Source organism: Artibeus jamaicensis, unplaced genomic scaffold (assembly GCF_021234435.1).
Source record: "Artibeus jamaicensis isolate MK-2021 breed Jamaican fruit bat unplaced genomic scaffold, CSHL_Jam_final scaffold_2172, whole genome shotgun sequence".
NCBI lineage: Eukaryota > Metazoa > Chordata > Mammalia > Chiroptera > Phyllostomidae > Artibeus > Artibeus jamaicensis.
Window position 1 is genome coordinate 1,467,530 of NW_026522031.1, and position 15,840 is coordinate 1,483,369.

At 49.5% G+C, this 15,840-nt stretch overlaps 1 protein-coding gene across 1 annotated transcript in view; it reads left to right on the forward strand.

Moving 5' to 3' along the window:
* The window catches only part of TBXAS1 (thromboxane A synthase 1), a 139,558-nt gene that overhangs the window by 81,845 nt on the left and 41,873 nt on the right, over positions 1-15,840 (forward strand). Inside the window, exons 6-9 of the mRNA XM_053656614.1 lie at positions 5,004-5,092; positions 8,563-8,711; positions 10,450-10,580; positions 14,802-15,113. Coding sequence (XP_053512589.1) covers positions 5,004-5,092; positions 8,563-8,711; positions 10,450-10,580; positions 14,802-15,113 — 681 coding nt within the window. The remainder of the gene's footprint in view (positions 1-5,003; positions 5,093-8,562; positions 8,712-10,449; positions 10,581-14,801; positions 15,114-15,840) is intronic.

The following is a 15,840-nucleotide window of genomic DNA, read 5'->3' on the forward strand; positions in this document are numbered from 1 at the left end:
ATGGTTGCCTTTCATGCGTCCCCTGCTGGGAACTGGCCTGCAGGGAACCGGCCTGCAACCCGGGTATGTGCCCTGACTGGGAATCGAACCGCAATTGTCTGGTTCGCAGGCCCGTGCTCAAGGGATTCAGTTCTTGATGGGCTTTCTATGTCCTTTGGTCAACGGGGAATCTCCAGAGGGTCTCAGAAGAGCATTGCTCAGACAACAAGCATTTTTAGACGGCCAGTCCGGTGACTACACACAGGATGGACTAGAACGTGAAAAGTCAGGCAGCAAGGAGTCCAAGAGGCCCTTTTGAAAGAAATTTTTCATACATCTACGTGCCAGGCACTGTACAAGGTACAAAGACTACAAATGTGCTCAAGATAATTGTCACTGTTCTAAAGAAGCAGGATGGCAACCATATTCCAGGTGATAGGTGACAAAGCCTGAAGTGCAGTGGTCCCTGGGGAAATAAAGACGAAGAGACAGATGCAGGAAAGGAGTAATGATAACATGGCAAGGCAAGAACCCACTGGGTGCCGTCCCCAGCAGGTGTCGTCAGTCAGGAATAAAGGAAGAGAGAATGACACCCAGCCACCAAAGCAGTCTGCAAGCACAGGTGTCCCCCAGGGGACAGCCACCGAGCTTGGAACGCTCACCGCCTTCTAGTGCTAAATAAGCCTTTTCCATAGTTTGTTTCTAAAGTTTGTCACAATTCCTCAAGGGAGCCATTATTATTCCCATTTTGCAGATGAAGAAATAGATCGGGTGAAGTTAGGTCAAACACAGCTAAGAAGTGCCAAGGACAGGAAACCCGAGACTCGGCAGCGGCTTTCAGTGTTTGCTCTCCCCCGGCCAAGTGTATTTAACAAGGTCAAGCCTTACCCTCAAGGAAGAAACCTCAATGACAAAAGTCGAGAAAGGCTTCTTGAATTACCTGTCGCCCTCCGTCTTCACCTGGACTCAGAATTCCTCAGACACGGTCAGGAAAGATTCTGCCTATTTCGGTTTTACCAGGGTAATTTTAATTAGATGATATAAACTCCAGGTGAGCAAGGACTTGGGGAATTTTTTTCGCAGGCCGGGGAGGGTACTTTCCCCTTATTTTACCAAATAGCCGGCCAGTTGAACACTTGGCATCATCTGTAATGAAGATCACCAGTGTGAGAGGTAACAGAAGCAAAGCAAGCAGCTTTCTCTGCAGGTCTGGCTGCTGGACTGCCCCCCCCCCAAGAAGACGTCATTCTTTATAAGCCTGATCACATTCATATTTGAGCTGAATGTATGTGCAACATAGGTGCATTGCAAAAAATCTGAAAAAAAAAACAACCAAAAATAGAAATCACTCTTTATGCTCTAAAGATGAACCGTCAACCACCAAATGAGAGTCTGTTGTTGAGATGTGTGTGATGGTAATAGCATTGTGTTCCTCTGTGCGTGTGTTTGCACCAGCCGCCTATACCTGCTGGTCTGCAGAGAAGGGGGAAACCGTGGGCTCGTGGGAGGTACAATGGTGATAATTGCAAGCCCAAGTTTGCATGCAACTCGTGGAAGGGTAACTACTCCGCAACTGCTTGTGAATGATGCATGGAAGAACACCTGAGGTGAGAGCTATTGGCCAGCCCTCTCCTGTCTTATACATTTCCCCTGCATTGCTTTTCAAAGCATTTTCTCTATTACAAGCCCCATCTTACATCACATGAACCCAACTGAAAATGGCGTTACCCATTCAGCTCAACAGACAGCAGGCGGAGTGTGGAAGAAAATGACAATCACGCCAGCCGGCAACAAAGAATCCTAGTTGCAAGCGCGTGGAGAAACCACTGTTGGGCAGCTGGTCCGCGCCCCCCTTTGCACCAACCAGGCACACAGTTAGATGCAGTTTGGGTGAACCCCTCTTTCCGCACAGAGCATGCTCCTGGAGAGATGTACTTAAATCAGATTTTATGTTGCATCCCGCTTTGGTACATTAAGAAAGCTTCAAGCTTGACTAGCTAAAAAGACTTCTTTTAAACGGTAGTTTTCTTTTTACCATGTTACTCTTCCTCTAAACTAAATCCGAACGGTATTTGTGAGTCTGGGATTTTACTGGAGCAGAGTTCCCTTGGACGCCTAGGTTTATTAAAATAATGGAAGGACCGTAGCCAGGAAGGCCAGTCATGGAAACGCAGCTTACCTGGCACGGAGGCCTCCGGACGTTGAGGTGGTCTGGGGCTCCTGGAGAGTTGGTGACCCTCCACACACACTGCTGTGCTGCTGGAATGTTAAATCGATGGGTTGTGAGAATTTGGAAAAGAATTCAGTAGTCATGAAGAGTCTGTCAGAATTACTGAGCATAAATCAGAACAGTCATCCTTATTATTATTATTTTTTTGAGTGGACTGCAGGACAGGCAGACAAGAGAAAGTGCATTTCTGTTTCAGCAAATCACTTGACAGTCTTCCCCCAGCTCATGTAGCGATAAGATGCTGCCTGGCTGAAAATGTACTTAGGTCCATGCCCAGCTGGCCAAAGAGCAAGAGACTGTGGTGATCACCAATTCTGCGGCCACCGGAAGCAGCCGGCTCATGGGCCGCCTCGGGCTCCATGGCTGATCCCAATGAAGGCTTAGAAGGCACACTTACCGAAGTTCAAGTAGCAGTGTTGCAGGAGATAAGGTTGGAATGGGTGAGTTCACCCCTCAGCCTGCCCACCCCTAGCACAAGCAACCCAGTGCTCTAAGCCCCGATGGCTTCCTGAGCAGAAAACCCTTTTTCCCAGGATTTCCTTCTCCAGATACTCCCTCCAAGTCTCAGCAAAAGGGGAGGGCTTCAGAGGCTCCGCTACCTCTCCGCTGGGTGTGCAGGTATGTTCTGCTCAGCTGCCCACAGGTGCTGCCCAGCCGCTGTCTCTGCCCTGGGCGCCCACGCAGCCCCGAGCCCAGACCCCAGCTTGCTCACTCCCACGCAGCAGGGAAGCCCTCTGGCTTCTCAGGACCAGCTCCTTCAGGGAAGGCTCTCACAGCACACAGCTGGGTCCCTGGTGACTCTGTTCTTTCCTGGCTCCCCAGAGCACATGGGGCTGGCTTGGAGAGAGCTGCGGGAGGGAGGGGTTCAACAGAGCCACATGTTCCTTGAACTTTGGCCGGCAAGGCCCTAGTCTGTCCCGCTCTGCCAGACTTCTCCAATCACCTCAATATTTTAGGGAAGTTAAGAGATCCTTCCAATCAGTGCCCCGGCCGGTGTGGCTCACCTGGTTGGGCTTTGTCCTACAGACCAAAAGTTGAGGGTTTGATTCCTGGTCGGGCACATGCCCGGTTGTGGGTTCCGTCCGGGGTGCATGCAGGAGGCAGCCAGTTGATGTTTCTCTCTCACGCCAATGTTTCTTTCCCTGTCTTTCTCCCTCCCTTTCCTTCTCTCTGGAATCAATTGAAAAGAGATTGTTCCAGTCAGAACACACGGTAGGACCACTTTTTATAACAATGTACGTAAAGTAAAAATAAAGCCTTTCAAATGAATGGACCCTAAAGGGTCAAAAGAATCAATTGGGCATGGTGCTGACTCACAGAAAAAGACCCTGCGGTTTTCATTGACCTGAACCTCAATATTTACCTGTGTTATGTATCTTCTAGAAAAGTCAACATAATGTGACTTTGTGATTGACGTGCAAGGAAATGGTCTATTTACGATCTATGGGGTTGCTGTGTCCCATTTATGGAGCTGCCTCTCAACAGCGATGTTGAGAGAGATGGAGGGAGGGGAAGAGAGAGGAAGAAAGTCAGATTTTGCCTCAAATATAATAACATACCTTCTAATAAACAGATAACATTCTTAGAACTTTCCCCAATGCCTCAAATTTATCAGCAAAGAATGGGTCTTATGTTATCATTAAAATTCATTCATTCATTCATTCATTCATTCATTCAACAAACATTTACTATGTGCCAGGCACTGCTCTAGGTGCTGAATACACAAAAATGGGCAGAACAATCTCCCATACCTGGAGGAACTTATATTTTTGTGTCAAGAAGGTAAAATCTAAACATAAACAACATTTCAAAATATGTTTTCCAAAAGAAATGCTCAGAACAATGTATCACAGCCCATTGCCTTCCCTATGATGGTATTCTAGAACGCGTGCTGGATACAATGATTCCTTTCAGCGTTTCCACCTTGGCTTTTCAAACAGGAGAGAATGAAAGGTCACTTGGGTGCCCATCAGGCTCTGCAAGGAACTCCACCCACTGAAGCCGGCCTGTTGGGGTCAGAGTGGCGAGCAGCCAAAAGTGAGATCCAAAGCTATTGGAACTGGATTATTAGTTACATGAATGTTTATGTCACCATTCTCTCTCTCTCTCTCTTAGAAGTTTTCCATTCTCTCTCTCTCTCTGTGTGCTGAATTAAACAAAGAAATTCAGCAACTGTCCTGTGCAGGCACAGAAGGCCTCTTGAAGTCAAGGCTTCCGCTGTATTTGAGGGTTTAAGCAGAAATGAAGGACGGTCCACCATAAATGCTCTAGGAACGGCTTTTGTATTGAATAAGAAAAATCGAAAGGGGAGACTTGTGGCTCCTTTGGCTACTAAGATTCTATACTTTAGTGGAAGATCTCAGGTATAATTGAAACCAAGTAAACACAGATTTGGGCTAATTCCAGAGACGGTACATATGGATTGCGGTCTATTTACTCTCTGATGCTAAGCAAATGTCATGAAACCAAGTACAGATTGTCATTTCTCTCTAAGCACTTCATGATCATTTTCATAATTATTTCACAGTATTTACTCGAACTCCTTTCTTCTTTTTGCTTAAAAAAAAAAGCCCCACAAAAAAACAGATCGCTTAAGCTAAAATAGACGTTTATAGCTATTGTATTTCATATTTGTGAATTTTAGCCTTTCCTCTGAAAGCTTCACTGCAGGGAAGTTACCTTCAAAACAGCACCCATGTTGCAGGAAGCGCCACACGTAACTTCTTGATCTGCAGCTAATTTAGGTAAGACCCCTGCACGGTGCCCTAATGACACCTTTGTTGTCTGCCATCAGGTGACGCCCCTCATCAGCCAAGCCTGCGACCTTCTCGTGGCCCATTTAAAACGCTATGCAGAATCTGGGGATGCTTTCGACATCCAGAGGTAAGAACTACGTTTACAGATGAGAAATCGTGTTTTTGAATTGCTGCTTCTTATAACTGCGCATAATTGCTGGCCCATTACCTCGGGACCAGCAAACTATGGAAATGCTAGAGGCCTGTGAAAGCACAGGTGGACTGACTAATAAGTAGAAATGAAACCCAGGTGGAGTGGGAAGCGAAGGTGAACACAGCCCGGGGAGACGCAGTGGGCGGAGGGAAGCCTCGGGTGGGCTCACTCCCTGACCTCCGCTGACCCAGGAGTGGGCAGAAAGGACAGGGTTCTGAGAAAAGTTTGTGCAGTTCTACCTCCAGAAAAACTGGGGTGCTGCGCTACCTAGAAGCCATGACTTAGAGGTGGACACCAAACGTGAATGACAGATGATCTGGCTTTTCTTCCAGGTGTGCTGGGCTCAGTTATGGCTGATTACGGGGTGAGGTGAGGGTGGGGGATCAGCCAGCAGCTGACTTGTTCTTATGACCATTGCTAATAAAATAATAACTTGGAGGACTTCCGCCAAGATGGAGGCATAGGTGGATGTGCCGTGCCTTCTCACACAACCAAGTTTAGAGACAACTAAATATTAGCAACAGAAAACACAGCCAGAACACAGAAAATTGGACTTTTCGGAAGTCCGTTAACAATAAATTCTTCAGCCTGACCTGTAAGGGGTGAAACCAGCGGCTGGTGGAGCGGGGTTGCACAGGAAAACTCGGTCAGACGAACTCAGGCGCGGAATCCAGACGCGTGGAATCTAGGCGCAGGGTTGGACCCAGTGAGCGACCGAGCGAGCCACCAGGCGAGCGACCCCCGGGGAGACAGCGGGGGAGCGGTGCTGCATGTTGACTGTGGTCGCGCATTTGTGCGCGGGCGGACAGGCGAGGGAGTGGGCGCTCGGACCGGGTCTGGCTGACCACACCTCCACGTACAGCGTCATAACCCAGCGACTCTGAGTGGCCCGGCCCAGGTGAACCACCTAAGATGCTAATCCTCACCCAGCTGTGAGAAACAGCAGAGGGGGTCGCCATTTCCCCGCTCTGACCACGCCCCCACATACAGCGTCACAACCCAGCAACCTGGGAGTCCAAGGCACCGCTTCTCACACTTAAAGGGCCAGAACAGACCAAAAATGTCGCAAGATCTCAAAGCCCCAGAGCCCATAGATCTAAGCGATGAAGAAATAGCAAAACTCTCAGACGCACAGTTTAAAACACTGGTCATCAAGATCCTCACAGAACTGGTTGATTATAGCCACAAATTAGACAAATATATGAAGGCGAAACTAATGGAAATGAATAGAATTGCACAGGACACCAATAGCAATGAAAAGGAAACTGGGACTCAAATCAATGGAGTGGACCAGAAGAAAGCAAATAATGGCCAAACAGAAAAGAGTCAAGAAGCAAGAATTCAAAGAAATGAGGAGAGTCTTAGGAAACTCCAGGACATCTTTAAACGCTGCAACATCCGAATTATAGGGGTACCAGAAGGGGGAAAGGCACAGCCACCAGTGGAAAACTTATTTGAACAAATAATAAAGGAGAATTTCCCCAATCTGGCAAAGGAAATAGACTTCCAGGAAATCCAGGAAGCTCAGAGAGTCCCAAAGAAGTTGGACCCAAGAAGAAACACACCAAGGCACATCATCATTACATTAGCCAAAATTAAAATGAAGGAGAGAATCCTAGAAGCAGCAAGAGCTAAGGGGACAGTCACCTACAAAGGAGTCCCCATCAGACTGTCAGCGGATTTCTCAAAAGAGACCTTACAGGTAAGAAGGGGCTGGAAAGAGGTATTCCAAGTCATGAAATCCAAAGACCTACAACCAAGATTGCTCTATCCAGCAAAACTTTCATTTAGAATGGAAGGACAGATAAGGTGCTTCTCAGATAAGATCAAATTCAAGGAGTTCATCATCACCAAGCCCTTATTATATGAAATGTTAAAGGGACTTACCTAAGAAAAAGAAGTTAAAGAAACATGAACAGTGAAAGGACAACAAACTCACAGTTATTAACAACCACACCTAAAACGAAAGCAAACTAAAAGGACAGCTAGATCAGGAGTGGAACCATAGAAATGAAGATCTCAAGGAGGGTTAGCAACAGGGGAGTGGGAGGAGGAGAAGAGGGGAGAAGGTACAGAAAATAAGTAGCATAGACAGTAGATAGAAAATAGAAGGGGGGGGGCAAGAATAGCATGGGAAATATAGAATCTAAAGGACTTGAGACACATAGTCATAAACTAAAGGGGGGGTAATGGTGGGGATGGGGGTAGGGTGGAGGGGAATGAAGGGGGGAATAGAACAACTGTAACAGCATAATCAATAAAAATAAAATTAAATTAAATTAAAATGTCTATTAAAAATAATAATAATAACATGATCATCGCCAGCATTTAAATTGTACCATATTGTTTAGAAAATTCTCTCTTGTACACCTTCTCTCCAGTCATGAGGTTCATGCATTGGCCAAAGGTAAAATAGATGGGCGCAGCAGTGATTAAAGCAGATTTAAAACCCTTCAATCTCCCACCATTGGGATCAGATGCAATCATATTCTGTTGTCAAATTGTTTTTGCAATAGCAGGGAGGTGTGTAATCAATGGTAAGAATGTTTTCAATAAAAGCGGCTGAAATAAAACAAGTCGTCTGGAAATGTCGTTTATTCACCTCAAGAAGCTGTTGGTTCTAGTATGAGGAAGAAGAACGACGTGTGTGCCTACGTCAAATCACAAAAAAATAGTCCTTTTAATTATAAAAGGACACGAATACCCAGTTGTTAGCCCTTCTAAAAATAACCTGACTACTCCCTAGGAATTAAAAAGAAAGACTTCATTCTAGTTTAAAATGGCCATTTGCAGGGCAGGTTTCCCAGGACCACGGGGTTCGCTTTTCTCACACTCCTGGCACACACGTCCCCGCCGGGGTGTTTCTGAATGCAGCGTGGGTTTCGGTGACCCTGTGATACAGTGGTGAAGCTGGCCCTGACATTCCCTGTGTTTATTTGAGGGAGAAGGGCCCTGGTGTGTTGCTTGCTGCTCTTCCGGAAACGGTGAACCCCTGAGGAGAGAGCGGGGGACAGAGCTAACACACCTAGACGACCAGATTGTTAATCCATCCATCACAATTCGCTTCTGGCTCTGAATAGCTTTGGGGCAACATGCCTAGGCTTTGGGCCCACTGTCTTCCCTCTGCCGCAGGGAGGAAAATTGATTTTGGTGTTGGACTGTGTCCGGTTGGTTACAGCTGCCCCCCGCCCCAATTTCTCTGTTCGGATCAGCCCCCAGTGATGTTCTATGTCCCCTATGATGTCCCGCTGCCACTGCTCAGAGGGGCAAATCCCGGCCCCTTTCCCCAGCCCCGCACTCTGAGCAGGTGGGCAGGGAGGAGGGGTCGTGCCTGTTCATGGATGTGGTTGGTGGGCCGATGGCAGCATCCTTTTGAAATTCAAATGACTTCTTCCCCCCCGCAGGTGTTACAGCTGCTACAGCACAGACGTGGTGGCCAGCGTCGCCTTCGGCACCCAGGTGGACTCGCAAAAGTCCCCCGAGGACCCCTTTGTGAAGCACTGCAGGCGTTTCTTTGCCTTCTCCCTCCCCAGACCTCTCCTGGCTTTAATCGGTACGTACAGCACCTGCCGAGGGCGGTGGCCCTGGGCTACTCCCAGGTGGGCAGGCCCTGGGACACGCGGGTGGCTCTCCGGACCCAGCCTCTGCCACTAGGGAAGGGCACTCGGGGCGAGGAGGGCATCCCTAGAAGTCTGCCCTGCAGAGGCCTTGCCTTCCCAGAGCCGCCCAGCCTCTTCCTCTGACCAGCCTGGGCCACTCCTCACCAACACGGGCAGCCCTGGCCTCTCTCTCCCCTGGCTGCAGGGAGAACAGCAGCCAAGCCCGCTGCTGAGAGTCTGGCCTTCATTGCTTCAGTTACTACTTATATGCCCCCTGTGAGGAAGGTTTTCTTATCCCCATTACACAGATGGGAAAACCGAGGCTTAGGAAGGCACAGCCCAGGCTGGATCCCAAGGCCTCTCCGGGCCATATGTCTCCCCACCAGCAAAGTGCTCTGCAGAAGACTTCTCTGCCTGAGGCCCAGTGCACAGTAAACCAGATGGCATATGTGACGGGCGACTAGCAGGCTTCCTCATGCTATGGAGACCGGTTAATTCACTTTAATTTTAATAGTGAGTGTTTATCCTCTGGCCCATTCCAGTATCTTCTTGCTTCTATGGAAGCATTGAAGCATCAGGGTTTGTTTGTTTGTTTTATTTTTTTAAGGATTTTATTTATTTATTTTTAGACAGGGGGGAAGGGAAGGAGAAAGAGAAACATCAATGTGCGGTTGCCTCTCACACGCCCCCTAGTGGGGACCTGGCCCGCAACGCAGCATGTGTCCTGACTGGGGATCAAACAAGCGATGATTTGGTTCCCAAACCCATGCTCAATCCACTGAGCCTCACCAGCCAGGGCTGAAGTGTCGTTTTTACTGTTATTAATTATTGCCATAATTTCTAACCTTTTGCTGGGCCAGCACATTTTATTCATTCCTTGGTCAGTTTCATTTCCATTTCTGAGTCAATGTCTGTCGAAGCCCCTGTCCCGTCCATCCGTTCAGCACTGAAACAGTAGCAGGAGTCGCAAAGTGAGTCAAGCAGCCCCTCCTTTACCCCTGACCCCTGTGGCCCAAGGAGCTGCTCTGGCTGAGTTGGCTCCTCTTGCCATCCACCCCAGGGTGGTGGTCCCCCAGGAGACGACAAGTGTCCCTGACTCGGGTAGCCCTGTCCCGAGTGCGTGGCAGCAGTGGCCCAGGCTTCACGAAGCCTAGCAAGGAGGCCACCACAGGGGATGGGGCCAGCATCCTTGTCAGCAGCTGCAGCAGCTGCTCTTAGGGACGATCAGGTAGTAGCTCTGGGGACAATCACCCTGTGGGGGCAAAGAAATGCAAATGACCAGAAAGTTAAGAAAGCAGATCAGCTTCCACCACTCGCTAAGACTCGAAACAAGGCCTGCAATCTATTCTTTCTCTCCCAGAGAAATGGTAAATAAAAAAAGCTCAGGTCCTCCTATCTTGGACCTCGGAAATTAATTCATAAGCATGAGATTGGCTTCTCAAGGGCCCGATGGAAGGAGGATTCGGCTGTATGAATGTGTTTGGAGGGCTTACAATGTGCGAGGATCGGTGAGGGGTGCAGAGGTGGGATGAGATACAACCCCTGCTCCAAGGAGTGGCAGCAGGGAGGGGAAGACAGGCCTTCACGTGACTCTGAGTCAAGGCCAGGGTTTGCTTCCTGGCAACGGGCGTCTAATAGCCTTGGTTTATTTCAGCCCCCTTTTCAATGCCATTTCTGTTTTTCTCTTTCAAGTATCATTTCCATCTATAATGGTCCCACTGGCCCGGATTTTGCCCAATAAGAACCGAGATGAGCTGAACGGCTTTTTTAACAAACTCATTAGGAACGCGATTGCCTTGCGGGACCGGCAAGCGGCAGAAGAGGTAACGTGTTTTAATGGAACGCAGCTTCAAAATGGAACGGAACCTAATCTGGCATGACTGTCTCTTTCCTCTCTCTTCCCTCCCAGTTCCGCCCACCACACCACGCTGTCCTGTCTTGGTCTAGAGCTTTCCAGGGGCAGGAGAAGGAAAGGAGAGAGGTTGACGAGGGGCAAACAAGAAAGAGAGAGCGAGGGCAGGTGGGAAGCCGGGTGTGGAGCAGCCCAGAGCAGTCTGCCCACACTCTGAGGTCAGCAGGATTCAAGCTGCCCTGCAGAGCCACGGCCACGGCCCACTTCAGGCATCGCCCCCCTCACAGGTGGTACCCACACTGGAAAGAATTCTCTAGATCACTGTGCCCACGTGTGCTTTTCACTGGGCGTAATCCTTACACTGAAACACGGCGAGGATGGAGCTTCGCCACGTGAGCAGCATCCACGTCAGAGTTTAGGCAGCCGTCACCCACCTCACACTCCCTTTCAGCTTGGAGCAGGTCCCCACGAAATCTGAAGCTGGAGGCCCCTTCCTGCTCATCTGAGACCTAGGAGTTTCTTTCCTCCTTACGGACTTGCGCTGTGATCCAAGGTCCCTGCTCCAGACGGCAGGGAGTTGGAAGCACATCCGACAGGGCCTTCCTTGGGATGCATGTACTGCACTGCATTTTTATCCGTGGAATTATTCATTGTGTACCTAACGTGTGCTCAGCACACTACCAGGCTGGGCTGGGCTGGGGCGCAGGGTCCTGCTCTGAAGACACTTCTGTTCCTGGCACACAATAGGAATTCATTGATGGAACCTGGCTGAGGAGGGCAGTGGGAATGTTTAGCGTTAAGGAAACTAATTTCAATATTGGATGTGCTGGTGCATACGCAATGCTGTGCTTGGAGGGTCCTGCCGCATTCGAGAAAGTTGCTTAAAAGAAAGAACAGGGCCGAAATGCCTTATCCAGAATTGACTTGGACACAGGGTAGCTTTGAAAGGGTTTCCTCAAAGGCTGGTGGCTCAGAGGGACTGACCAGGAACAGATGTGGGGCCCGACTGTGGCAGCCTTGGCCGAGAATGAATCAGGGGTCGAGCAGTGGCTGGCTGCACAAAGCAGGCTCCGGCAGCAGCATCTTGCCCAGCCCAGGTCTGTCCCCCAAGGGGCCTGGGCAGCAAATGTGTCCAGGGCCAGGAGGGGTGGGGAAGGCATACACAAGCTCACAGCCCCTGGGCCCACACCACCATCAACTCAACTCGATGCCCCTGAGGGGTGGGGAGAAGGAGCGAACTGGCACCCCTGGCCAGACTCTGCAGCCCAGAAAGACAGCACTCATCTGGGTTCAGGTTCCCCAGAGGAGGCTGCAGCCTGGGGAAGGAGAGCGAGGGAAGCTGGTGTTCCAACCTCACTGCTGCTTATTTATAAAGGGCTTCCCGGCGAGCGTGCGGTCACTCACACGCGCACACCCCGCAACTCCACCTCTGCCTGAAACCCACTAGCTGTGGAGTCAGCCTGAAATTCTAAGACCGTTGCCCCGAATGGCTTACTAAGAGGTGAGGGGTTATTAAAGATCCAATTACCGCGATTGCCTCGAGCTTTTCCTTTTATAAACTCCAGAGCTCTGTGTTTCAAACAATGAACTGATCTGAGAAAAAAACCTCCCGACCACAAATCCAGGACTGCCTGTGTCAAGACAGAGCTATACGGTTACTAAGAAAACTTGCTTTAAACCCATCTAACTCTGTAGACATTCCATCAAGCAGATGTGTGTTTGCGCAGTGGAAAATGCGGCACAGATGTTAAAAGGTAAATATTTTTCTAAGCTCTACCCGATGGGTGGATTAGACACCTACATCTATCAGGCTGCGTATTTTTCTTGGATATAACCATAAACCAGCAGTGTTTCGGTCCTAAATGGGCAGTGTTCAAACAGCCTCCGTGATGCAGTGCAAATAAAAGAAAGCCATCTGTGCTAATGCGCCTCTCTAGAGAGCAGCCCTTTCTGGCCTCCGTAGCTGGAGGTTCAGACAGATTTGTATAAGGCTCGATGGCCCTGTAGCAGCCTGCCGTGGCCGGGAGGAAAGGAAAAGATGCCGGCTGCGCTCTGCCCCTGGGAAAAATCCAACGGTGTGGGTGTGCTTGTGCCTCCCTGCTCTCATAGCCCTCACCCCACTCCAGCAAAGCCGTGAGCCAGCCTCGGGGGTCACAACTGTACCCCACACTGAGGAGTTTCAGACACACCAGCCGAGAGGCCTGTGGTTTTTCTGGGGTCCCAGGTTGGCATCCAGGAAATGGAGTAACAGGGGGGTATCACCTGCCATGCGAGCCGCTATGCCCTGCCTTTGCCCCACAGGACCAGAGCTAGCAGTGGGACCACCACAGCCTCCCACATGGTGACCTAGCAGCAGGAAGGAAGGTGGGGTTAGCCATGCCTTGAGGAAGCCGTTTGGAAAACAGAATTAGCAGGGGCAGAATAGAAAGAGGCAGCCCAGTGGTGGCCATGCTCATGGCTATTCCAACCCGAGCAGGCTGGCAGGATGCTGAGGCCCCGCCTGCTTAGTCTCAAGGTTCTAGATGCCCAGACTTAGCTGTGAGTCCTGCTGCTGTCTCTAAGGTCACCTGCCAAGGTCACCAGCCTGGGAAGGGGAGGTGCTACGAACATTCCTGCTCATGATCCAAGCCTCCTGCCCCAAATGGCACGTAGCTGGAAGCACGCCCAACTCAGCCTTCCTCAGGACGCATTTACTGGGCTGCACTTTTATCTGTGGAATTATTCGCTGCATCCCTAACATGTGCTCAGCAAAATACCAGGCCTGCGGTGGGGCTGGGGCGCAGGGTCTGGCCCTGCAGACACTTCTATTCTTACAGAAGGAAAACACAGCCACATGTGCAATAACAACAGTCTGAAACAATAGAATCAAGTGCTGATGTGTGTGGCAGAGACCATTCATGCAATAAAAATCCAGAAGCCAATAAACTGAGAAAATGCTACCACGTGTAACACGCTTTGAAATTATAATATTGTGTTGGTGCCTCTGATACTCTCCTTTTGCTGTTTAATCTATAAACTTCAGAAAAGAGTAACATACTGTTTGTCACCCGTCACATTAAAGAGCTTTTCAAAGAAAGGACCTGCCAGGGATACGCTCATTCAAGACCAACGCAATGTGTAAACGCTTCTATGGTTACAATTAGTGATAGTGAAAATATAAAGAGTATGCAAATTGCTGATAAGGGAGAGGAGGAAAAATGGTAAGGCAGGTCTATCCACTTAAATGGGGTAGGGGATTACTGAGAAAAAGAAGGGACCCAATATGGGGAGGCGAGGCTAAGGGATGCAAAATGCAGACAGGAGACTTTGAAGAGAAACTTCACCAGAGCAAGTTCCCCCTCCCCTTTCCCCAGTCAAGGGTCTGTTCACTTCCTGCTGCCCGAGAAAAACATGGCCGCCCACAGAGGCCCTGAACTGTGCATTAGTGAGCATCAGAGCACATGCTTCGACTTAAATCTCTACGATGTTTTAATTGTTTTATTGTTGGAAAGCCAACCAACCAAGCCAACCAACCAACAGTACCAACACGGATAAAGGAAAACAAAAGCCCCCTGGTTTTCCCATCTCTTCTGGCTCACTGTGAGCTGTTGGGTGTGAGTGTTGCTAAAGATTTTCTCTGCATGGACAAATTTATGTAATTATGTGCCCTGTACATTCTCTGTTTTTACAGAAATGAGATTCCACTGTGCGGACTGTTCTGCAACTTGCTTTTGTACTCACCAGAGTAGCTTAACATCTTTCTGATTAGCCCATCCTCACCCGAGGACATGCCCATGGGTTTTAGAGAGAAGGGGGAGGGAGGGAGAGAGAGGAAGAGAAATATCGATGTGAGAGAGAAACATGGATGTGTTGTCTCTCATATGTACCCTGTCCAGGGACCAAACCCACAACCTGGGCATGTGCCCTGACTGAGAACCGAACCCTTGACCTTCCTGCTCATGGAACAATGCTCCAACTTACTGAGCCACACCAGCCTCATCCTTTCTGATGGCATCACAGTCTGCTCTTAGCTGCACCAGCCTGTGAACCAGTGCAGGGGGGTCCCAGGTTCTCTCCACTTCAGATAACCCCGCAAGGAGAATCCTTCTTCTAGCCTTTAAAGGCTGCAGGGGCACCTCTTCTTCTGTGCTCCAAGAGACCCCGCTTATGTGACCCTGGGCCAAAATGTGCATTTTCTTCTTTTGTCCCTTAGAGGCGGAGAGACTTCTTGCAACTGGTCCTGGATGCCCGGCATTCTGCCACCTCCCTGGGTGTAGAGAGCTTTGACATCGTCAGAGAAGTCTTCTCCAACAAATGCTCAGTGAGCCCTTCCCAGAAACCCCGGCCCAGGCTCCCGTCCAAGCCCCTGACTGTGGATGAGGTTGTGGGCCAGGCTTCCCTCTTTCTCATCGCTGGCTACGAGATCGTCACCAACACCCTCTCCTTCGCCACCTACCTGCTGGCCACTCACCCCGACTGCCAAGAGAAGCTTCTGAGAGAGGTGGACCGTTTCAATGAGAAATATGTGAGTACAAGTTGGGGCCAGGGGCCCATGTGAAATCCATGTGACAATTGATTTTGTGTTTGTGGAAGTACTTATTTTTGTAACTGCCTTGCTGAAACCACATTCTAAGTTTGCAGATACAATAGGGCCAGTGGCCACCTTCTCCATCTCTCTGGGTTAGCAAGTAAGGTGGAGCGTCCAGAACAACAGAGAAAGAAAGAAAAGGGAACATTCTATACATGCCCTCACTGACCGGGCAGTCCAGGAAACCAGGCCGGGCAAGTCCTGGTGGGTCAGGGTCAAAGGTTCAAGGCGGGGCAGAAGGTATGGTTCCCCAGTGCTCCGGCTTTGGGGTGGCTGTGCTCGGAGGGCAGGCGTGAGTCGGAAACTGGAGATGAGTGGGGAAGCAGGAGTGGGCATGAGGAGGACTGGGAACACGGAGGAGGAGGGCTCCGAGTGGAGTCGGGGAAACAGAACCGCTGGTGCCAAGTAAAGCTGCTTTGTCTCGTCATTTTTGCCTGGATGCTTCTGTGTGTATTGCTTTGACTTATGAGCTGTTAGAGCAAATCATTTTTTAAAGTCTGTGCTTTAAAAGGAAGAACACTATACTAGAATCCTTCGCGTGACATTCTGATATAATCACTGCAGTCACAATTTTGGAGGGGTGGCCCATTCTCTTACCGGAACTATTAGAATTCTTCTCATATATTGAGCTGAAAACCGCTTCCCAGAAAATCCCACTCCTTTA